This window comes from Amblyomma mixtum, chromosome 2, assembly GCF_055824585.1.
Source record: "Amblyomma mixtum isolate Tamu chromosome 2, ASM5582458v1, whole genome shotgun sequence".
In the NCBI taxonomy this organism is placed as follows: Eukaryota; Metazoa; Arthropoda; class Arachnida; order Ixodida; family Ixodidae; genus Amblyomma; species Amblyomma mixtum.
In genome coordinates, this window is record NC_143013.1 from 10,395,270 (window position 1) to 10,420,394 (window position 25,125).

A 25,125-nucleotide genomic window follows, 5' to 3' on the forward strand; every position below is an offset into this window, starting at 1 on the left:
TGACTAGGCATTTCATTTTGCTTTAATTCGAGCATCAAGAAGACCCATGGAGAAGAAAGAGTGTCCACTCGGCTGCAAAGCAGCATGCACACGCGCACACACATAATGGGGCAGGGGGCAGCCACAACTACAATGACCACAAATGGGTGTCCGATGTTGGTGAGATGAGGCAACTGAAGACAGTCAGATTCGTGAAAGCTGCTGGAGCAAACTGGATGGGAGCAGTGCTTCCAACTTGTCCAAGACATAGCCCAGAGGCAATGCCAGCCATGCCAGAAGGGTGCGGGCAGCCAAACCCACGGGCTCTGGATATTGGTGCGTGAGCAAGGCCAGCAGGGCCGTGAGTGAACACAGTCCTGCTGTGAACAGGATGAAGAAAGGAAGCTCCTTCTTCGGATAAACGGAGAGTTCGTGGAAGGGCGGCAGGAGCTCACGATCTGTTGCTTCTGTGCAGCCCGGATACGGATAGAAGAGCTGCCCTCGCTCCAGTGGATACGGCAGCATCCGGAACGTTCCTTCCCAGGACCAGTGCAGCAGATTCAGAGCACCTTCAACCCGCTTCCAGTGGCGCAGATGGAAGAAAGCATATGCAAGCGCCTCTGAGTCGCCACGCTTGAGCAGGTGCTCTGGTGGCAGGATGAGGCTCTTGGCTTCCAGGAGGTACTTGGGCACGTGCGGATTAAATTCAACAGCCCGATGCACAGCCTCCACTGCATTCAGCTCGGGACCGGTCAAGCCCCGACGTGCCGCAGCTTCTGTCGAGAATTTGTCAGCCACACCACGTGCCTTGAGTAATGCAGCTGTGTAGCAGATGCTCGCAGACTTTGGCAGATTGATATCTGTGCAGAACATGATGCAAATGCTTGTGAAAAGCGTTTCGAGAAATCTCGCGAGTTGCCGACGTGCCTCAAATATCTTATCATCTTCCCCATACTTTTCAGTCATGCTCAGAGGCAGATGTTGAAGCAAGACTGGGAGCTTCCACACAAGAAAAAGCTCTCGTGGCAGGAGGTAGGTAGTTCCACGCACAGCTTTCACTTTAAGCTTTCCCTTTGCATTCACTCCTCCTCCCCGTTTCTCATATGGTTGCAGGGCATGGGATCTGCCAACCTACATACCCTGGCCCCCAAGTCACATAGGGAAGCTCCCGTCCCCTAATCACATTATGCAGTTAGCTAACATATGCAGATGCAGCTTTCAACCAAAGCATGCAGGATGTACAATGCACGGGCCTGTCACCTATGAAAGATGGAAATCGTCATAATATGCAATGCGCACGAAGCCGTATGTGTTGTACCACCTTTGAGAGCGTTTTTTCAGGAGGAGGAGGAGGAAGAAGAGGAAAGGCAGGGAGGCATGTTTATTTCAGAGTCATTCCTTCACTGGCTGCTTGGCGGCAATACCCACCATGCCAAGAGCACCCTACATGATAAATAATGATGATATTCATAATAGTACACACTAACAGCACTGGTGCGGCACAGATGAACACAAACACTTGTGACAGGCTGCAATACATCAAGTTACGTATACCAGTGCTATGACTGTGTGCTCTAGTTGAAGCATTAAAGCATAAACTTACCATCGTATTTGGCCAGGACAGCCTGAACGTCCGCATATGCTTGAAGCTCCAGGAGCGCTTCAATGAGATTCTCATGGATGTTGAAGAGGTTCATACTTGGAAATTCTTTCATTAACTGCAATTGAGACAATAGTGCATCATTTTGTACTGTCCAAGCATGGCTCACTTTGCCACTGTTTCTTAATCTTTGCTCCTTATTTACTGTATGCAACTGGGTATTTGCATGCTGTTTTATTAACCTAAGAAATTGTCAAAATGACCTAAAATTAAACACGCTACAATGACCTTTCCCTTGATAAATCTCGTAGTTCTTTACACTTCTGCAATGAAGGGCCCTTACAGTGATGAAATCCTCGAAATTCATAGCTTTCATTCGACGTTTTCAATGCCTGGGCATAACAGGGTTAACGGGATTTCACTGCACTGTTATTCTCATTGAATACACCATGTCCTTGATACACCTTAAAAGGAAAAAAAAAAGTCTGGAAAGGCAATGTAAAGTGACCTCCCTTTCATTATTCATATGCGAACCCCAACCCCCGTGCCCCGCCAATAACGCATGTATCACAGCTTTCCAAGAGCAAGCACACCTAAGTGCTCGCAATCACATTCATTAAATTTTTGCACTCATCAGGTCACAATAGAAAATAAAGTTGAAGGAAAACACCGCACCATACTCACATCACGCATCATCTTGACAGCCTCACGAACTTTCCCCAACTTTCGTGCGCACATAGCCAGTCTTCGACGCACATAGACAAGCACATTGCAATCCCTTCCTGCAAAGACATGCCCGACCATCATATCTGCAGGTTACTGTTGTTAAGAACACAATAAGCTTGCACTTTTACTGAATGACAAGTACATTGCACAAAGTTCCGACAAGGCTTAATCAGAACACATCCAAGAAATAGCAACTGAAATAGCATCCAAGAATGCAGCTGAGTTATTGATCCTTCAATTTTAGACAATGCCTCTCCCACTAAGGACATGGAACAAACCTAACACTGCTAAACAAGCCAGTCAGCCTACGGTCGCAAAATCAAATTCCGTTTGCAGTGCCCATATTTCACTGGAGGTGAAAGACGACAATGCCTAGGTATATACTCTGCAATTTCAATGCAAGTTAAAGAACAACAAGTAGCTGAAACTGAACTGGAACTCTCCACTATGGTTTCTCTCATAGCTCAGATGTCTCTTCAGGATATCAAATCCTGCACACCGTTACCAAAGCCAGCGAACAGACTCTCCTGAAGAACTTTCATGGGCCCACCGAGTAGCTTTTTCCAATTTCCTTTCTTCCTTCCCCACACACACAATTCCATGCTACTATAGAGCTAAAACAACTTGAATCTATGAATGCTGTGAAGCACTATTAAAGCAGTTTTAATTGCACACTACAAAAGAGCACTACACTGCCCTTCTCTAAACAGGTCAGGAGACATGGAACCTAGGCGCCCATGCTACCTACAGAGCATACTACCACAGGTGGCAAGCAGACTGAATTGGCTGCAGAATGAGCGATAACTGCATGATAATTTACAACTTAAATGAACTTAAGTTTAGTTCCTATGCACTACCCTATGAGCGAAAACTGGCATAACTCCCTAATGTCATTCAAAACCTGACTGGCACTGAAACAGTCTGCATGTCACATGAAAACTGAAATTTCTTGCCAATAAACCGCGTGAACAACACAGAAGCTAAGATAAGAATGGCTTTAGGCAGACGTCTCGCTTTCAAAGGTGCCACTAACTTTGTCCATGACTTCAAGGCTAGCGGCTTGCGGCAGCAGAGTGCATGATTCAAAACCACAAGTTTCCAGCCTCCGATTTTGCTTCTTTGCATCTCTACTGCACTGTAACAATGAAGACAAGAGTAGGCACCTCATAAACAAACAAGCTGCACAAAACGTACAAAACTGAAATTTTTAGTAAAATTTGACTATCTGGCTTTTTTTTTTCGGACCTGCTGACATTCGCTTAGCAGCAAAAGATATTTTTATTGCCGAGAAGTTCAGAATTTTAAACAGAACATTTTTCCCCACCACTCGGTTCAAACTCGCGACGCTAACTGGTATGGTATGGTCTGGCCTCGAAACCAGTAAGTCAGAGACCAGTGAAGACAGTCTCAAAAGAGTTTCAAAACCTGCTCCTACTGGTCAGCCCTGACAAAACTGACAAAGCTGGTCACTGGTCGACCCACTGAAGACAGTCTTAGAACCCCACTCCTATTGGTCAGCCCAGACCACGCGCTAAGTGAAGACTGTCTTAAAACCTCGCTCCTATTGGTCGATCCTGACCCCGTGCCAAGTGAAGACAGTCTCAAAATGGTCTTGAAACCCCATTTTTAATGGGCGGCCCTGTCCACATTCTGATCATCGTCAGGGCCAACAAATATGAGCGAGGCTTTGAGATGTCTTCAGATTGAGAGCGTTCCATAATTCAGCCCCAGACTTACTGTGAACAGCTTCGTGGAGAGCTCCCTGGTGTTGCAATGGCTGGCTTTTGCGATGATTTGCCTCTGCATACTTGAGGGCTTGCCGAAACAACTTCTCAGCCTGGGGGGGGGCACAAAATTTTTGTCAGGGTCGTGACAAACAGGCAAGAACATTTGAAGTTGCTCTCTTATACATCAGTGTCACGAATTATTTACCAAATCATTCAGTCACCCATTTATTTATTTATTTAAAAAGTGTACCTACGAGGGGGTACCCAAAAGAAACCAGACTAAATTTTTTGGTCGGCAAGGCTTCTGTGGTACCGCGTTTTGCCACTAGGAGCGCATAGAACGAACATTCCAGAGTCAGTAAGCCGAGTGCCGTCGTTGAAGGAGGTCAGACTAGTTTAGGCAGAGTTTTAGAGTGACGACTGTTTTGTGTGAATGTCATTTTTGCAATGGCTGATTTTCGTGAACAGCGTGCGCCGGGGAAATTCTGATTTTTGCTCGGAAAAAGTTGAATCGAAACCCTTGAAATATTAAGAAAGACGAACAAGGACGACGCTATGGGGACAACGCAAGTGTTCCTGAATCGAATCCTGAATCAAAGCAACAATCATGCCAATGGAAAACTTCAAATTCATCTCGCCTCAAGAAAGCTCGTCAGGTGAAACCAAACCTCAAAACAATGCTGATTTGTTTTTTCGACGTGAAAGGATTCGTTCATTGAGAATTTGTTCCGCAGGGTCAGACAGTTAGCTAGGCTTTCTACTTGGATGTTTTGAAAAGATTGGGCAACAGTGTGCGGTGGAAGCGGCCAGATTTGTGGCGGTCGGGTGAATGGTTTTTCCATCATGGCAATGCCCCTGCTCACACAGCCCTGTCTCTACGACAATTTTGGACCAAAAATGGCATGACCCCTATTCCTCAACCCTCATACTCTCCCGACCTTGCCCCGTGCTACTATCTTTGTTTCCTAGAATGAAAAAAATAGGTGAACGGAAAGCGTTTCGCTGATGTTGCTGAGGTGAAGAAGAAAACGACGGAGGCACTGTCAAGCACCACAAAAGATGAATTTAAACAATGTTTTGAAAAATGGAATGAAAGATTCGACAAGCGTATCATTGCAAGTGGGGAATACTTTGAAGGAGATTGAAGGTCTGTGCTCAAGATGTGAACAAATAAGTTCAAACAAAAATAAGTCTGGTTTCTTTTGGGTACCCCCTCGTATGTTGCACCTGGGGCATTACCATAAAGGAGAGGGAAGCTTTAAAAAGAGGTTACAATATAGCACGCTCGTTTGATACACATCATACATAGCATCATACATAGTTTGATACATAGCAATCAAGGACATAGATCAAAGCAGAGTTAACATACAACCCACACACATCGTCGGGAAAACAAACAATAAAATTCATCACGGCTTCAAATTGAAACTGAGGTTTCAGGTAAGAAGCTCCAGTCTCTAAAAGATCTCGGGAAAAAAAAAAGGTAGCAAAACTTTGTTTAATGAACACATTAACAAATGTACTTAGAGTTATTAAGCCTGGCTGATGTATTAGTTAAAACAGATGCTTGGGAAAGTTGGTAACTCATTTTCACCGGAATTACTGTTGTGCCTTACATTCATCATTTCTCCCACAGACTAAAAAAGATAGCGAATAGAGCATGAGTTAAGGTTATATTTTCAGCTCCAGATAAGCTTGGGAAGATGTGCAAAATGGTTAACACTGATTTCGTTCCCAGAGATTGCGACATCAAGCATGAAAATCGATTCGTGTCATGTGAAGAAGGTGTAGTGTATGCCATTCCCTTGTCATGCGGCAAGCTGTATGTGGGTCAGACGGGGAGATGCCTCAATGAACGCCTGAAGGAGCACAATAATAACGTGCATAACACAGTAAAAGGGCATCTCGGGATCCATTGTAGAGACTGTGAAAACAAAACTTGCCACCCTGACTTCACTAGCACACGAATTTTAAGTAAACACAGTGACCAATTAACACGCGAAATAATCGAAGAAGCGCACATCGCCTGGTCTAAAGACGCATGCGTCAGTAGCCCCTCTTTATCGATCAGTTCAAAAGAATTGGCATTTTTAGTGAAGGGAGAATGATAACGTTGTTATCGTCCTTGTTCAGTGTGACATGCATGAATTGACTATGAATCTATGAATGGATGGTTGTTTTCCTTGTGTTGTTGGAACTGTGTATATATGCCTCGTTCCAAACGATAAACACCAGTTGAAAGTCAGCGCTCGTGTGTGTCTTGTCTCCCTTCGTGTCCGTGTCTTAGTGCGCGCTGTTCCGGTGAAAATGATGTATTAGCTGGTTCAAAAATTTATAGGTGTTCAAGAAATTATTGCCACCTATTGGCCCCCAGTGAGGGCAAGAAGTCTAGGAGCTCTTGAAAAACTTTTGGAGAGAAATAACCAGCAGTGAAGAAAAGAATCGCCACAAGGCCTCATCAAAGGTGCTGTATGTCACACCCCAGGCTGACGAGTCCGGTAACTGCCACTCGTGTTTTAAATACAGTTAAGCCCACTTATAACAATATTCAAGTGCCATGGAAATACCATTGTTATAACCAATAATTGTTATAACAGGGTTGTGACGAAAAAAAGAAAAGATGACAAACTTCAGAGCATTTATTGACAGTAAATACCCGGAGGGGTTTGATTGTTCTAATGCCTGTAAAAGCTCGTTAAATCGAACTTCAGGGAACCGGAACAATGTTCACCGTTCACCGATGACCAAAGCACCGCCATCACTGCGCCACCGGGAGCTTTGCGCACCTCCACGTCACAGGAATCAAGCTATTCTTATGGGAAATTCAAGAAGCATGCAGAACTAAGGGTGCGGTGACAGCTGACAAGAGAAAAACAGCGCTGGCTGCATGCACGCGCACTGCACCGACTGATTGGGGGTACGCATGGCGTCCGTAGCCAATGCAGCAATGCAGCAGCTCTCCTGACGCAATGACGCCTGCCTCTTTTGCTTTCGTGGCGTTGCTGCGCCAGCCTAGCCTATTGGTCGGCCCCACACATGCGCGCTTTTGTGTTGTAAGCATGGTTTTGCTGGTGTGGTTGTAGCATTTCCTTTTTTTTTTCTGTAGTGGTTGACACTCAATTACCCGATTTAATTGTTATAACCAACACTGTGCCTTGACAGCATTGCTATAAGCAGCTTATTTTACCATAGAACACATGGTAAAGCTGATGGTGCCATGACTGACCATTGTTATATCCGATATATTGTTATAACCAGTATTGTTATAAGTGGGCTTGACTAAAAACAAAAAGGCAAGGCACACACCTCTAGAACGTTTGGTGCCTCTTCTTCAGCCAGCAAGATGTAAGCCGTCACACACCTGGGCAAGAAAAGTGAGTTTGTTTTTTTTCCGGCAAACATGGCTCTCCGTGATGGACAGCACAGCATTGTTGAAAAACACGGCTGAGACAAGAGCTTTTAGCACTTTCGATAATCTGAAACCGAATCTTCGCCTAATGTTAGTCTTTCTAATCAATCGCTTGCATTTAAAACACCTTCAAACACTCAGCCACAGGACACCAAGAAAACAAACATTAAGTGAGAAACACAGATTAACAGCACATAAAAATGAGGCACATATAAAGGGCAGGTACTTGGAGCTTTACATGGAGTCAACATGTATTAATTCGAACTCCAGATGCCCATAGCCTTTTGTTCGAAAAATACTGAACAGAACAGTGTACGACCCAAGACAGCTGCGATCCATTCCAACGAGAGTCACACAAAGAACACAATTTTGGGATCTGCAAACTTGCTTTTTTCCTTATAGCCGATTGCGAGCTCCTTGTGACATCATATACGCACTGTTGTTGTACTCTTATCATTGAACATTCTACGCTTCCTCCCCAACAACAGAGACAGCGTCAGAGGTCATGCAAAGAAGCAAAGAGGTTTGACTGGATTTGATGATACAGGGGGACATAAATTAATCTGTTGCCAGACGACACCTGGCCCCAGCTTGCCATGGCTACATAGAGTTGGATATGTTTCTCAGTTCTGCTTTTTCAAGTGTTCGTCAAACATCCATGTCAAACATGACTACACTTCCAAAGGCACTTCTTCCAGCAATTACTTTTTATGAGGAGGCAGCAAGTTGGCATGACCTGAAAAGTGCTGCTTGTAATTCAAAAGTTACACGGCAACCAAAAATATTCAAGTTCATCAGCACAACTCAGAAGCACCAATTACAATGCAGATTTAGATTACTGCAAGATCAATGAAGCAGCTTTCACCACTTTGTGCAGTTCTGTGCACCACGCAATTCAGTCCCAAGCTCCAGAAAAGTTTCCAGAGCCAGAAATATCTTTCCAGTATTAGCCTCGCTAAACGTTCGAAAATAAATAAAAATCAACATTTCATGGGAAAAATTGAAGACAAATATGCCCACAAATCCAGAGCAAAACCAGTAAAGCATTATCTGGACCAGGGTGCACGCGCTTCTTTGGGCAACAAAAAAAAAAAAGTGCACAGAGCTGGTAGAAATGTAAGGAGCAGTACTAACTCTGGGTTCTTCTCGAGAGCCGTGTGAGCATGCTGGATGCGTGTCTTGGGGTCCCTCTCTCGCCAGGCCATCTGCATCACTGCAGAAAAAAGGGCAAACCAGGGATTTTTTAGGCCCCCTAACTTGATTCTCCTTCAACATGTTTTTAAGCACAACCAAGTAGACAACCCTACTGTACCACTAAGCAAGCAAGAATCCTGAGCTCCTCACCACCTCACAGCGGTCTTGGAGCAAGCACAGTAGTGGCCGCAGGGTAAAAAAAAAAAAAAAGGAAGACAGTGCAAAGTGCCAAGCCACAGGAAATGCTAACATTTAGTAACTTGCCAAACGGCCGCAGCAGCAGAACAAAGAGTCCTTCACCATGCAGTGGGAGCATTCAACTATCCCATTTTTCTCAAACATTTCCGAGTTTTCAGCACTTTCCACAGTCATCCTGGCTTCAAATGAGTTTTTCACCAAATGCTTTCTTAGCCATGCCGCTCACCAGTGAAACAAAGAATAGTCATCTTCCAAATAATGCTGTACATGTTCATGAAGCTCATAAGCAAATTGCCTGTGAATAAATTTCGATTTCCACGCACAATGATCTTGTCCCTTGCTGACCTTTGTAAAATTCTACTGCACTTGATTACACGCATCGGCATGCTATTTGCCTCCGTTTTGTAAGCTATGTAGTATGTCATGGCTAAGGCCCCTAATTTTCTTTCGGCACATTATTTAGAATTCTGCAAATTGAGAACAAAAATTCGCAATAATCTGCGAAAAGCCTCCAAAGCAGCAGCGGCCGCTATGCCGACGCTTCTTGCCTCACTGCTTCGTGTTTTGTGCTGCGCAATCCTGCGCACCTTTGCTCTTTTGACAGCGAAAGCTGCAACAGCTTTGTACAAGCCATTTAGTAGAACCAATTTAAGAGGTACAACGGCAGCCATGTAATGCGTTAAGTGGGCACCACCCCCACATACCTCAAAGCGCAACTGAAGTGTCCGCTGACCTAACGAGCCCAGTCAAGCGCCTTTCCTTTCCTGAAAACCAACTGAGGGTTTATACTGCGAATGACAACATATATTAGATTGGGCAAAAAAAATAATGTAAAACAGTGGGAACTAGACTATTCGCCTATGCAAGCGGGCCCTGGAGTCCGTGAAGTGTGCCGGGAATGTGATCAAACCAATGACCACAAGCGGATGGAGGCTAAGTACGCACGTGAGCGTTTAGATGCCAAAACAGGCCTGTGAGACGTCCAACCAGTCAGTCAACCAGTCAGTCGCCTGCCACTCCAGACTTCTCAGCCGGTAATACCAATCAGCTTTCCCTGATTAACATGTCAAGTCGTTAAGCTTAGATCTAATAATTTTTTTCCTTTCCCTACTCCTCACAGCTCTTTCACTGCCTCCCTTTCTCAATGACCCACGCCGCCTTCTTTCTGCATTTGTAGCAAATCTTTCACTCACGAGCATGGTAACTGAGCTTCTTGTGGGTGTCTCGAAGGACAGTGAAATGAAATTCGCATGATATTCATACCTTGGTTCCAAGTATAAAGCAAGGTGTTTTCTGAAGCAGATGATTCAAGGAAACAACTCATGTTATATTCATGCAAATATGGTAACACTGCTTTCGACAGGCATTAGTACCATGAGTCTTCCCATACAAACCACTTGATGCACTAGCATTGCTTGAGCAGATGGGGAAGCGCAAGTATGCCGAGGCATTGGCAGAACTTTGTTCAATACCAGGTTCTACCTTTCAGGAGAATTCAGACAATTCAAACAATCAAATTTCCATCATTCTATTACTTCTACTAATGTCCACAAACATAACATCACCAAAAAGGAAGAGAATGTGGCTGCTAACCCGCAATTCCGCAAAAAAGGTTAAAATCCACAAATTTTCACACAACCATGAAAAACTACCGTCCTTAGTCATAGTATAACCAATGCTTCTGAGTGGTATATACACCCTGTGTACCTGCCTCGTATACATAACACCTGTAGAGCCCGTGAGTGAGACAAATGTCAGATTGATTAATTGAGTGAAAAAACAAACAAGTTCCACATGCTGGTTGCATAAATGGTACTCATGAATGAAGCCACCTGAAAGAACTCTATAGAGAAATGAATGCCATGAAATGTTCGCACAAAACAGCACAGAGCAGCACAAAACAGCACAACAGTATAAGAGGAAGAAGAGAGCACAAGCAAAGCTTTGCTTGTCACAACTTCTATCAGCATCCCCCAACCAGCCTCACATGCCATCACTCTTAAGCGAGCTAGAAGCCAAGTCTCACCTTCACAATCGGGGTGTCCTGCATCTGCTTCGCAGGCAAATAGCGTCTGATGGTCTTGCGCAGACAGATTCATGTCGTAAAAGGTCAGCGGCTCACGGCGGGTGGCAGCCAGAAAGCGCGAGTACTCGGCTCCTCGCAGCAGCGACAGCGGGTTACGCCACACCTTGCACTCGCCAGCTGACGATGGTGTGGGCGTAGAAGACGGTCCCCGATCAGGGGGCCCTCCGCGGTCGCCATTTCCCTCAACCTCTTCAGCACCACCGCCCAGCCAGGGGGAGAGGTGGTTCAGGGAAACCTGCTCGATGAACGATGTCCCATACTTGCGGAAGTACCACCACTCGAATATCTGCAGGTGAAGGGAGAAATGCATAAGGAAAAGCAGCCCAAAAAAAAGATGTGACAAACAAAAAGGAAATGAAGCAAGACTGAGCAGAACTTGAAAGCTAATTTCTGTTGAAGATAAACAAAATGAAAACACGCACCTCTTGAATGTGTAAAAAAGTACATACAACAAGACAAAATTTACGTGACAAAATTAGAACTTTTGTCTTGTGCCAATAAGTGGGCATTCCAGCTCTAAAGGGCAAGCAATGTCTGGAATGGCGACATGTTTTTCTTACCTTCTTGCTTATTCAGAAGGCCTGTATCAATTTTTCTCATTCTGTTCTCATGTTCCTTTACAACTACTGCCACATACCAATAATAGTACATGAAATACTATAAAATAGAATTTATGCTTCAAGCACTATAAACGTCATCATTTTTTTCACTTGTTCTAGGGCCAACAGAGTTGCTCTTATCTTGTCTTTTAAATGCTCACTTCACTGTGTCACTATATATTTATTCAATGGTGAGTACCACGTCCTTTATGAGCTGGGCAGTGACTGAATCAAGTGCCCCAAAGAACAGGAAATTTATCGTTTGTATAGAAACCTGTTTTTCCTTTAGCACGTTTCATGAGCACGTTTCTGAGGCAAGAACCCACTGTGAAGTCAAACCAAAGTAATGTCGCATGCACTTTCTTTACTTCTTTCCTGTTAGACTATAAGTGACCTAATAACTGCAGTGGACTCTCGGCAACTAGACCTCGAAGAAGACCGAAAATTTTTTAATACACCTTATGCTGATGGGTCCAAAGTGGCAGTTCAAATAAACTGGCAGCTTGAATTAAGCGAGTCTATTATATATACATCAAACATAGCGTGAAAGTTAGTACTGAAGACAAGCAAGGTTTGCATCAACAAACAGTTGCTTTCACCTTCACAAGTTATGAGAAACGGCACCAATTGAAATCGTATGTCATTTTATCCGTACATAACAAATACTTCATTCCAATCCTCCCAATGTGAATATCTTTCCTGGTCACTCTTCCAACTCTGGCACAGAAGTCAGAGTCTCCTCAGCTTGTCTGCACTACAGCCAAGATTCCAGCACTGGCTGGGCCATAAAAAGACATGGTGCCTTTTAAGGATGACAACTACATGTAAAGCTATACCGCTACTCTGAGTTTTCTTGTTTTTTTTTTTTTTGCACACTATCACTTGCTTACTGCAAATTATACACTTAAAAGGAATTATTTTTACTGCACTTTACTTCTTAGCATTTGGATGGCCCAGGATCCCACTTTCAGTACGCCTTAACAAACCTTATTCTTCACACCCACAGGCAGGTGTGTGTTTGTTATTTTGGTTTGCGCTCCAGTTTTCAATTTATATTTATCCACTGTTAACTATGAGTCGCACAAAAGCTGGACACAGCACTATGCTTGCTTGTCAGAACATTATGAATGCCAACAGCAACCGTGAAAGACATTTAAGTCAAGTGCAAGCCGCAGCCTACGGCTAATTCAGAAACAGCGTGAGCAATAGCTCAGAACACCGCACTGCAAACGCGATAAGACGAGCGCAAGCAAAGGACGACCGAACATAGATATGCACAATTATGGCAAGAAAAGCAGGTCACGCAAAAAGTGCACAAATTTTAAACCTGCAATGTAAAGCATTTACGTTCACTAACAGCGAGGGCCGATACCGTACCTCGGCACCAAAAGCACCGGCGCGCGAATCAAAACATCTGTCACGCTACGTGGTGAGATGCGCATGCATCCTTCAACTTACCAGTATCAAACCAGAGATCAGCGACGAAGTGCCCGTCAGAGCGACGTAGAACTTCGGCGTGAGAGTGTTCAGAAACACGGAGGCTGAAAGTACAGCAAAACAGTACGCAATGAGGAGAGCGGGCGGGAAAGGCGGTAAGCTCCGCGCATTCACGGAGCCAATTTCGCCAGACCTGACCCGAGCGGGCAGGAGTGGCGTCGGTCAACAGCTGTGCGTAGGAGCGCGCTCGCAGAGACGCGCAAGCGAGCTCAAAGCTAGTCAAGTCGTGCTTTTTGAAATGCGTACAAACCCAAACTAAGCGAAACATTGCAGCTCACTTTACTAAAGTACTGTGGAAACATCATATCCCTTCTGAGACTCACCCATCATGAAGACAGCGGGGTTCTGGCGCTCTGACTCCGAAAAGTCAGACACCTTCCACGAATCGAGAAAGCTTGGCGACCGTCGAACTATAACGAACTCAAAGCGTGACTGTGCTTTCAGTGGAGCATTACAACGCGGACATAGGGTTTACCCGGCGGTAGCGCGGCAAACAGATCGGCATGACCGAGGCGCAAACAAGCCGTCCTTTTCTTTACGCGCGCACCCAAGACAACGCCGGTCGCTGGGTTGCCCGAGAAGCCATCAAATTAACGCGGCAGCGGCGAAAGGGCAGTGTTCACAGCGTGCAAACGTCCACTGCAACCACCGCGAGGCAACGACAACCGCGTAGCATCCGCTGCAATGCTGCAAAAATTAGCGCACACACAAAACACAAATGAAAAGTGAAAAACACGTCTGCTAGCTCTGCATGGACAAGAAGCTTTACTTTCAGTCTTGAGGCGCCGCCGCTGGCGCCACCGATATCCCCAACCCCCGGTAGGAAGTGAGCGCCCCCGTATCGCACCGATTCTCGCAACGTGAATCGAATCTTCCCTCCGCTGCTTGTGCCACAGCAGCAGCAGCCGATGGGTTGTCGCCGCTAGCAACATGAATGCCTCTGGCTATGGCGATGTTTGAAGAGAGGCGCAGCACGAAAGTTTTGCTCGATGACACGCTGCCACTTTCGTGTGTTATTGAATCGTTCGAGAATGTCCAAGGCCACACCGTAAGTATTATCTTTGCTCGCTGGAAAACTTTCCGCGTATGTCCCCGTGATGTCTTCGCTAATGTCGCCTTCTACACCTCCCCCAAACAGCAGTTTAGCCGGGATACGCCTCCAGCACCGTCCGATCGGCCTTTCACTTTCATGGGTCACGTTGTAGACGTTCTTTTTTTTTCGGTTAAGGCGCGGCCCGAGGTTTGGTTTACCCTGTTGCACGTTAAGGATGTGCTGTCTAGAAAGTTTGCGATACTTCCACGCGTGTTACTGATGCTGATAAGGACGGCATGTGCGACTCGTTAAAGTTAGATGCGGTCAGCAACAGGAATCCGATATCATCTACCCACTGAACTTGCACCTGAACTTGGCGCAGTTCACGCAGTGTGATCCGTATGTCAGCCATGTGAAATAAAGTACCTCTTTTCGGCTTTTTAAACTTCACTTTAGTAGAAGATCTGCAGAGTATTTCGTTCCTGCAGCATAGTTTCGTCGGAACAAAATGTTAACCAAGGCATGAAATACATGTACTTGTAGTCTTTTGGTAGTGTGCGGGGGGGGCGGTTGACTTGTCGTGGCTCGTTTTGAGACGGCAGTTGCCTGCAGCTGCTAATATTGCGTCATATGAATGTTTCTTTCGCTTTTCAGTCGATCTTGGAAGGTGTACTTGTTTATGAAACATACCTAGGCACTATATGCTACACATTGCTCAACAAGAATGATGACAAGTCACAACTATCTCAACATGTGTCCTCTAAAAGCTTCTGAAATCATACCACGCCGGCCTGATTACTGAAACACGAAGACATGCATAAATTTGTCTTTGTGTTTTGTTTTGCGCACAATAAACTGCCAACTAGCTCCCGTACTGCTTGCCTGAATAACACCATCTGCCGGGCTAGTTGGTTGTGATCCATACGTATCAGCAGCACAAACACAAAACAGGAAGGAGAAGATAGTACTGAGCGCTCTTCAATAAGATGAGCCGAGAATTTATCGCTGAGAGACAGCAGAAACTACAGGTAGGCTCTGTAACACTGTGTACCGTTGATTCTGCGTATGCTAATAGCTGTGGTGATTGTGTTGCCTTAAACACAAAGAAACTGACTTTTTAAACTTCGTTGATGCAGAACTGGACTATAGTCTCCTCCTTCCTGTTTTGTGTTCGTGCTGCAGATGCGTATACTTGCCTGATCTTGATGCATTTACTCCCAGTGTTACAACCTGCGGGTGCAACGCGGGTTCCTGCCCGAGACAACCTGGACGGTGCAAAGGCGTTACAGCGATTTCGATGCCCTCCACACACAACTCCAGGTCTCAGGCCTGGAGTTACATCTGCCACCAAAGAAACTCTTCAATAAGATGAGCCGAGAATTTATCGCTGAGAGACAGCAGAAACTACAGGTAGGCTCTGTAACACTGTGTACCGTTGATTCTGCGTATGCTAATAGCTGTGGTGATTGTGTTGCCTTAAACACAAAGAAACTGACTTTTTAAACTTCGTTGATGCAGAACTGGAAACAGTTGTAACTGAAATTGCTATCTGTCTTCAACATCAACTCTGTAGTCTAGGGAAGCCTGAAAATTCTAAATTTACAGCATAACTTTTCACACACTGGTTGTTGTTTTTTTTATGTTGGCACTAATTTTTTTCTTATGTATTCACAGGAATACTTGGACCAGGTGCTTTCTGAGCCCCTATTGTCACAATGTCTACATGTCAAGCGCTTCCTAGACCCAACTAACTACAGCCAAAACTTCTCTGGTGCGTATCTGTCCCAAATTCTGGTTTATAATTTTGCTGATAAATGAACTTGTTGCTGCAACGTCGAATCTCAGCGAGTCTCAGATATGACGGATTGTTGTGCATGGGGCATTTTAGCAATTTCATGCTGTTAACTTTTTGGGAACAATGAAGGCAATTAAACTAGATTTCGGGGTCATTGCACTAAGCTAAGTTTATTTCATGCACATTTAGGCGCTTCTTTTAAACTGCCTTGACTAAGGCTGTGTACATTTCCTGTGCCCTCAGTGCTACTGGTGACGTCATTCTTGGTGTCATTGTGAAGCCCCCCACAGGTATCTTTCGTACATTATTTATTGTCATAGGATGGCGTGGGTCAATGGCTGATCCAATGTACCTGAAGGAACGTTATGAAAATGGCATGCAATGCACTGTTTCATCAGACGCATCATTTACATTGGCTGCAGTGATGCTACAAGAGGTTTTCTCTATTTTTTCGTTCTGTAAACAAATTAAAGCTCTAGTGCATGGCAGAATAGTGCCATATAGTGTCCCATGAACATAATGTGCCGTTAAGCTGGCTTGCTTCGTGCACTTCAGTATTGTGCATTTGGAGGCACTCAATAGTATGTCTAACAGCTGGATAGCTGTAGAGTGAACATGAATTTTAACACTCTGGTTGTTGTTTCATCTACAGAGTGCTTTTTTTTTTTCATTGCAATACCCAAAAATAGAAGCTTACAGGCATATCATTTACATGGTGTTTACCTTGCATTTTCTCTTCAACTCTTTCAGAGGCAGCCCTGCAGCACGTGTCAATGCTGTTTAGGTCGGAAGATCACTGGGAAGTTGTGGACCCTTTGCCGGACATCGGTGAGTAGGTCATGCTATAAACTGTAAACATTGTTGAAGCTATCTGGGTGCAGGCCCCCTTTCATTAGCTTTAACGACCTTGCGTTTTAATGCCTGTCTCCCCTAAATGAAAAAAAGGATTGCTTTAAATATGGAGTAAAAGAAATAAAATTGGATTGAAGGGTGTGCATATGCACTTTGATGTTTATATATTTTTTTCTGGCACATTAAAATGCCACAGTGTTTTCCTTGCACAAGTTGTGCCTATTCGCTTCACACATTTCATGTTTTTCTCTTTCCTCAGTATGAAGGTCTGTGCACTGACTTCACGCAGTCTTATTAGTGTCGCAGTGTTCTTGATTCACAACCACACGCTGCCAAACAAGTGATAAACAGTGGTTTGTACATTTGCAAGTAAAAAAATTTTTAAAAAGGAAGCTGTGGAACAAGCACCATTGATTACTTTGCTGGCGTTCCTCTCCCCCACCTCCACCTGCTCCTTCCCCTCACCCACCCAGTGATTTCTGTCACAAGTTCTGCCCTGCAAAGCCCTTTTACGACTTTGGGCTGGCTTCCACAACGTCTGGTCCTTCCCCAATCCCAGGCTTTCTAAAAACCTCCTAAAATTGGATTTTTTGATAAACCGCCAGATAACATGCTACAAATACGTTGCTTCGATGTTTTATTCAGTGCAACTCTTATAGCAGTCTGCCCCAAGAACCAGAATGACAATGAATGACGAGGTAGCTGTAATCTCACAGTTCTGTAACGACTAATGCGACCTGCAGTCAAATTTGACATCATAGCCACAGTTCGGGTGTTGAAAGCAAAACTGAAATATCACGAAAGAAGCAGTTAAATTATTAATTATTTACGAGGCAAAGGTGAATTCCATGTAGTAATTTACTACTGTCTGGCACATCAATACAAAAAAAGAACACACAAATAATATTCGGTGTTTTTACCACTTTGAATAGATGTTGCTTGTTGGTCGTTAATGAGTGTGACCTGCCTTGTCTTCATATTCAGGGTGGCGGTTTCGGAAGCAGTACTTTATGGTACGTCACAAGGGTGACCTTAAGGACAAGCCTCGGCTGCTGATGTGGGTAAGCTGCTTGCCGTCTATACAATGTTCTGGACCATCCAAATTGACGCTGTTCAGTTCAGTTTAGTCCATTCTTTTGTTCTCCATAGCATCAGAGAAGGAGGGGCTACAGGGAACTACTACCGTAAAATGTGCTTATAAAATGTGCTTACGTTCCCTTTTTGCTTCCTTGGCATCTTTTCGCACTCTCCTTCAGTGCCACTCACTTACAGCAATACCAAAGCGCTGCTTCACCTATGGTGGTATTGTGGTTCTCACTTGAATAGTTGGTGTTGCATTGGTTGCCGAGAACAGAGAGAAAAGCGGCATAGAAGGCAGTTGTGTGGTCAGGATTCACTGTATTGCCTAGCTAGCCACCTGTAATCTTGCTGTTGCAAAGCGGTGGCACCAATATTGACAAGGTGCAGATGGGGAGCACCATTGTAAATGATATCCATACATTGCGCGGTCGAAGTGATGGTGTATATATTGTTATTTTTGTATCAAGGTGGAAGCTGCAAAGTGCATGACTCTTCGATAAAGCAGCTCTGATGGGCGGGAAATAACCTCTCTTTAGCATGGTGGCCCCATGTATGCGCTTATCACATGGTAGGCTAGTCATACAATGCTTCCATAATCAATAGTTCCAGCAAGGCGGACAGATCATTCCTCTCGATTGTTTGTTGTGCTGTCACCCAGTGTGGAATCTGGTATTGATGTGTTCTGTGCTTCAGTGCAGTGCTGAATACACTGTAGTTGAAACTTGCATGGTGCTCGTTATGACTCAATTGAGTCTCATTTCTGCTCTGCTTTCTGAAATGCCACTACCAATGTATTTTTTGCACTTGGCAGCAGCTAACAAAGTAGGAAAATAAAAAAAGCTTCACTGGGTCATGGCATATTGTTAACATTTTCTTGCACTGCAGTGTTTTATTGTATTTCTCCCGGTGATGGATGGCGGTATGGAGTATGCTGTCACTGTGGATTGCCTGGCGTGCGCAGGTTCCGTTGGGCCCCGACTTCTACCTCAGTGCCAGGGACTTGCAGGTTGCTCTCAAGCTGCTCACTTCCATACAGGTCTGCATACAGTCCTTGTGACACACTGCTGCTAACTTGGTACAGTAAAATCTCGTTAGCCGTCGTGGTGGCCCAGTGGTTACAGGGCTCGGCTGCTGACTTAAGACGCGGGTTTGATCCCGGCCGCAGTGGTTGAATTTCGATGGAGGCTAAACTCTAGAGGCCCATTTACTGTGCATTGTCAGTGTACGTTTAAGAACCCCAAGTGGTCGAAATTTTCGGAGCCATTCACTACAGCGTCCCTCATAATCAGATCAAAATCAGATTGAGCAATGGCTTAGTGATTATAGTGCTCGGTTGCTGACTAGAAAGATGTGGGTTCAATCTCGGCCGTGGTGGCCGAATTTCACTGGAAGCGAAATTCTAGAGGTCCGTGTACTGTGCGACGTCAGTGCACGTTAAAGAACCCCAGGGGGTCTAAATTTTTGGAGCCCTTCACTACGGCGTCTCTCACAGCCCGAGTTGCTTTGGGACGTTAAGCCCCAAAAACCATAAACCAAACTCTCATGCAAAATCAGACTGAGATCATGCTTTCTTTAGCAGGCATTTGCTAGACACCAGAGAAGAAAAGCGCTTTAATCATGAAAGGTACTCTTATTTCAGTTCGTCGAATTGTTGTCAATAGCTTGGCACTTAGTGAATTGGCTGCAACTTGTGTCTTATCATTTTGGTTGGTAAAAGCATAATGTTGGGCCATTTGGTTTTGGATTTCCTCACATGAGAGCACTAAAGCCAGAAAAGACACAATGAGATCAAAGATTATTTTTGTTCCCATTGACAAACAGTAATCACGAGGAAAATTAATAGCACAAAACATTCAAAGATACTGGCACTTTAGCACATTCTCAGTAATTGCAGACAGTAGTGGCAATTTTTATGCCGATAATGACATGGAGGGAGTGGTTGCACAAAGATCTCCCAGCCTTCAGCTCTTCTTATCAGGAATAGAATTGTCATTCCTATCTGCAGCTGCCAAGAATGTGCTGCCGTCTCACATCTCTGAATGTTTTGGGCTTGTACTTTCCTTTCTGTTCATCAGTTGGCAGCAGGTATTTACTCTGTGCGAACAAGAAGTAAAGTTCAGATTGTCTATCTTTCTTTCACTGTGGCCTGCCCGGTTTCTTTGGCACTTATATGTAAAGCAGCGTTCTTATTTTTATAAAGCATTCTTTGCGTCTTCGGAAAATATGGCAAGCAACTACCATAGACTGCAATAACTTACTAGCATTCTCCCTTTGGATGTTGAGGAGGCAAAGTGGGGTTGTTTTTATTTATCTACTTTAAATACAGTAGGCTCTCATTAATTCGAACTTCAAGGGACCAGAGATTTTTGTTTGAATTATCAGAAGTTCTAATTATCAGAACTGCACCTTAATGTGATCCAAGATTAAATGTGACGTGCTGTATGGATATGTGTCTACAAGTAATTTTTGAAACTACTTCTCTATGCAAACATAGCTAAAAGCTTTAACATAGCATAAAATATTGGTAAAAGGCACTGATATGTTTATTCAACAAAAAGTCTCCAGCTGCTTGTGTGGTTGAAAAATAAAGTTATCAATAATTTACTGGTTTCCCAACAGAGTAAAACCACGTTAACTTGGACCTCAAGGGACTCGAAAAAAATTCTAGAATTATTTGAAGGCTGAATCATTGAATAGCTTCAAAAAAAAAAAAAGGTTTTGCATTGCAGCAAGTTTAATTGATAACAAAAAAAAACGGTTTTGCATTGCAGCAAGTTTAATTGATATAGAAAGTAAGCAGTTGTCATCTACTTCTGAAGGAAAACTGCGCAGCAGTGGCGATTTTTCGCAATTCCGTCATCATGTACTGCATGCCGCCTGTCGGGAACATCAAAGCATAACTGCTCAAAAATATTAAGGCCTTCCACGGCCTTCTTCACAGATTCGACATGGTAGCGGTGGAGCATCTTAACAAGCAGCAGCGTTTATACAAGAAGGCTTCCCCCACATAACCAACGAACAGATCATGATCAGCGCGCATTTTCGGTGTACAGAACCACGCGGACTGTATCGACGAGAATGAACATTTTCGCCGGAACGGCTGGACGCCTTCTAAAAAGAGAACTAAGACCAGCGGCATGCCAATAAGTGCATTCGATCGCTTGGAGTGCCGGTAGCATGGCCCTCCTTTGGATCACATCCGAGCTAACTCTGACGTGCCAAATTTTCAGCTCACACGATGCCATAAACCTGATGTATCTGACCTCAGCCACCACTCTTTCTTGCATTGGGGGCATTGAAACAAGACAAAAAGTTTGGATTAAGCGAATGAAGCGAAACACAATACTAATTAAGCAACTTTAAAATGCATTGAAATTATACACTGCCAGCAAAAATTATTTGCTTGAATTATCATGACTCTGCTCTATTTCCATGTCCCCAAATGTACCGATAACTGCTCTCCATAAATAAACCTAGCTAACATCAAAATTTTTTTTATGTGGGATAGTTTTTAAGGCCAAAGAACAGCATTCGCAGCCTATGCAAAGCCGAAAGTTGGGCAAGTTGGATAACGTTCATGATGTAAAAAAAGCGCACAAGGAACACAAGGGACGGTAAAGAAACAACGCAGATTTTTTCTAGTGCCGTCATACTTTTCAGACATCGTGATCAGCGCGCACGCGAGATAATGGAGGCATACCATATTAGGAAATGTCAGAATCTTTGTATCAGTGAGCTCTCTGTTAACTTGGCAGACTGTGAAATCGATTTCTTAGCCTCAGCGTTGCATTGGCTTCCTTTTCTTGATAACGGTTTTTTAACTGATCCTTCCATAGCGATGAGTGGCACCTGATGCTTCAGTTCCATTTTTTTTTCCTCTGACTTGGTCTTTCGAGGAGGGACTGCGTGTGGTTGCTGTTGTTTTTATGTTTTTAATGTGACTACCTTATATTGCGCGTGTCAGCAATAAACCTCAGTTTAGCACTTCTCTGCGTCGTTTCTTTTCCTTCCCTTGTGTTCCTTGTGCGCTTTTTTTACATCATGAGCAGCCTGTGCTTTACAACAAATAAGGTGTTTGCAGCCAGGTGACGTATGACTCGAAATTGTTGCTCAGTGGTATGTTCTTCTCCTTTGCAGCACCCGCATGTGCTGCCGCTGTCTCTCGGCTGCGTCAACGAGTATGGGGCGGCCTTGGTGCAAGAGTTCTGTCCTCAAGGTTCCCTCAGGGATGAGATGTGCCAGGTAGTCCTCACAGTGAGCTTATCTACCGACGGGTTTTTCGTGTTGTGGCGGGCAGGCACATCCCACCTTTTTACACACAGCATTCACAGTACAGAGAAGAGGAAGGAGACAGAAGCATGTTTCATATGGTGACCATGTTAGCCAAAAATCACTGCTAATAGTAAGGAAAGGCAGTTCGGGAATGGCTCTTAGCATCTATGAATATGTAGTTAAGGAAATCCTCATTTTCGTCAAATTCTGCAAGTGTGTTTGGCAGACTCCTCTGGTCCTAGCAGCATATTGCTTTGAATGTGTGAATTGAAAGTATACTAATATGGTCTGCCCAAAAATCCTCATGAAACAGTGAATGCTCTGAGAGAGAAAGGAAAAGTCTCCCAGATGTTTTGCCTTCCTGCTGGGCAGAGAAGTGGCAGTCATAGCTGTTGTGCCTGTGGATCACAAGTGAAGACTCTGTAACGTTCATTTGTGCCCTATGCGACTCGCTCGTCCATTGCAGATTTGCAGATCACTTTCGTGGATGTCACTGAGGTCGCGGACTACCCACAGTTGGTGGAATAATTGAAACACTAGCTCAGTTCATTGTGTGAATCTGTCTTTAACAACTGCTAGTTGGAACTGTATGCTTTGAATGACCACTGATTGTCCTTCCCAGTTAAATTGCCACCTAAGTTCTTTGTTTTGCCACGTGGTCACTTGTTTGCTTGCTAAACAGTTGTCTTTCCAAGCTCATATCTAAGCCACATGCATTTATGCCTATGCCAACTTCACAAGCTGCTTGATATTGCCTGTTTTATTTCAAAGGCTAAGTGTGGCTGTGTCGGCCATTAATCATGCACATGGAAAGTGTATTGAATGATGCAAACTGAAATTGAGATCTTACCAGAACACCAGATGCGAAGGCACATTGGCCTTGGTGTTCAGCTTCTAGGTGCAAGGTTGCGAAGTCGAATTCAGGCCGTGGCGGCCGTATTTACTTGGAGGTGATGTCATTGTCGTAATAAAATGCCAGGGGGTTGAGGATAAACTGGAGCCTGTGACTACAGGGGCTCTTTCTCCCTGCCTCCTTTCACTTCCTCCTGCAGCCCTTCCCTTGCGTTGCAATTTGGTTGTCCACCATAAACTACACAGTTACTGCCGCTTTCCTCTCCTCATAAAGCATTTGCAGTTATAGCTGAGCCTTCTATGGGATATGTGCTGTTGCAGGCAAAGCCCCGGGAAAGCTACCTGAAGAAGTACGGCACCATGCGAGGTCCCAAGCAGCTGGCTCCAGCCACTGTGGCTAGGTTGGGTCGGCAGGTGCTGCAGGTTCTCTTGGGGCTGCACCAACACGGCTTTCATCATGGTGCGTTACCCTGATGTTGATTACCATGCTTGGAGATTTGCATCTCTGGTTGGAGTTAATAACTAGACCTTCGGCGGATAATTTGGGCATTTCCTCCGGTTCCTCAAAGTCCAAATTAAGTTTTACTACTGCCCATCGTGTTACTTTTAGTTGCGAGTCACGTCATTCATGGATTTCATTTTGTTATTTTGCATGACCACAGTACAGGTAATCAAACAGTAGACAATTCTGCATGTCATGTCTTTTTTTTTTCCTATGATGCCGAGTCAGTCGAGTTTTGTTGGTTTCATTTGCAAAGATCATACATTATACTTCGAAAAAAGTAAGGCCGACAACATTTGTCTACTTATTTTTTTTTTTTTTAATTTTTATCATACTAAACAGATGTTCATTATTTGAAGGCATCCTTTCTTCATTTTGTGTTTGAAAGTTTAAATATTCGCACACCCCTAGTTGTGAGAAAAGCAAAAGCTGTGGCTGCGAAGAAAGCAGAGAAGAGGTTCTTGCTGAGGGAGTGAACTCTGCACAACATGTCTAGACTTGATCACATTTGTCTAGAGCACACAGGCAACGTGCTGTGAAGCAAAAGAGGAAACATCCGAAGTATTTTCCACCCACCTTTCGGGGCGAAATATATAATTTAATAAAAGGTCCCAAACTTTGCCCACACCTACAGATCTGTTTAGTTTCGGTGCCTTCGAAAGCCTGGGAAGCGCCCGCAGTGAAAACGTCCATTGGCCCCAGATGACCCATCCATGAACGCCGCGGGTGACTCATTTTGAACAAGAGACGATACCACGACCCATGCTGTTTGTTCGGTTTCAGGGATAAGATAAGGGGGGGGGGATTGGTTTTCTTAGAAAGGAGAGGAAAGTACTCTGGGACGGTAAGTGTCCGGTAAACGATAACTGGCGAGAGTGCGGATAAAGGTGGAGCGGCAGTGGATGAGAAGAACAGAATAGTGAGAGATAAGGGAACGATAACGACAGAGTTGACATCCAGGTACCGAGCAAAAAAGATAGAAGTGAAACGGCTCACGAGCAACAAGTAGACAATCATTCCTCTGCCTGCCATGCAACCATTCATCTGGATTCCTGCGTCGACCATGGAAAATAGCTACACTATTCAGCGGAAGGTGGAAGCTGTTCAGTGGCACAAGAAGAATGGAGACATCAGCGAAACTGCAAAACATTTTCATTTGAACAGAAAACGTGTTTGCAAATGGAACAACAACCACCACTCCCTTCCGCAACAGTGCCAGGGCAAAAAAAAAAAATTTTTTAGGGGCAGTCAGTTGGATTGATGCAGAGGAAATGCAATAACACGCATCTTTCGCTCACCAGTCTATTCCAGTTCTTATTCTGTTCTAATTCTGAGTTCATTGTCTTTCACTCCCCTGTCTAGTATTCCAGTTATGATTCCATTCCAGTTCCGGCTGTGCAGCTATGCAAAATGTGTCACATTGTTAGATCGCAGCAAGTCGTTATGCCACTACTGGCACAGTGGCGCAGCAGTTAAGCGATGTGCACTGCACTGGCAGGTGGGCATTCCAAACACAGCCAATGGTCGGGCTTATGTGACCCAGGTTGTTCTTCCCGAGCCATGAAAGAAGGTATAGATCCCGCAGGCTTTATTTTTGCTCAGATAGTTCTTCTGGGGCTGTATATTTTGCACATAGGCCTGCTGTTGTCAGCCATTTTTTTGCCGAGTCATTCTGCATCTCGCGTCTCCCTCTTCTCCCCTACAAGTGGAGAGGGGAATGACTG

At 44.5% G+C, this 25,125-nt stretch overlaps 2 protein-coding genes and 1 pseudogene across 3 annotated transcripts in view; 2 read left to right on the forward strand and 1 right to left on the reverse strand.

The window, feature by feature from the left end:
* Nucleotides 1–13,875, reverse strand: LOC149358373 (suppressor of tumorigenicity 7 protein homolog). The gene is made up of 9 exons (XM_089570437.1): nt 13,339–13,875; nt 12,977–13,059; nt 10,860–11,205; nt 8,576–8,654; nt 7,339–7,393; nt 4,043–4,142; nt 2,264–2,361; nt 1,583–1,697; nt 1–839 (listed from the first exon to the last, which is right to left on the reverse strand). The coding sequence occupies exons 1-9, from the start codon at nt 13,343–13,345 to the stop codon at nt 184–186; spliced, it is 1,539 nt and encodes a 512-aa protein (XP_089426563.1). The 5' UTR covers nt 13,346–13,875; the 3' UTR covers nt 1–183.
* The window catches only part of LOC149358374 (PX domain-containing protein kinase-like protein), a 23,688-nt gene continuing 12,403 nt past the window's right edge, over nt 13,841–25,125 (forward strand). Inside the window, exons 1-8 of one of the 2 annotated variants that reach the window (XM_089570435.1) lie at nt 13,841–14,063; nt 15,270–15,458; nt 15,723–15,819; nt 16,594–16,671; nt 17,680–17,756; nt 18,737–18,811; nt 21,913–22,029; nt 23,221–23,359. In XM_089570435.1, coding sequence (XP_089426561.1) covers nt 13,950–14,063; nt 15,270–15,458; nt 15,723–15,819; nt 16,594–16,671; nt 17,680–17,756; nt 18,737–18,811; nt 21,913–22,029; nt 23,221–23,359 — 886 coding nt within the window. In that variant the 5' untranslated portion in view covers nt 13,841–13,949. The remainder of the gene's footprint in view (nt 14,064–15,269; nt 15,459–15,722; nt 15,820–16,593; nt 16,672–17,679; nt 17,757–18,736; nt 18,812–21,912; nt 22,030–23,220; nt 23,360–25,125) is intronic. The other variant, XM_089570436.1, reaches the window with a different exon arrangement.
* Nucleotides 24,440–25,125, forward strand: part of LOC149358375 (uncharacterized) — a 1,083-nt pseudogene continuing 397 nt past the window's right edge.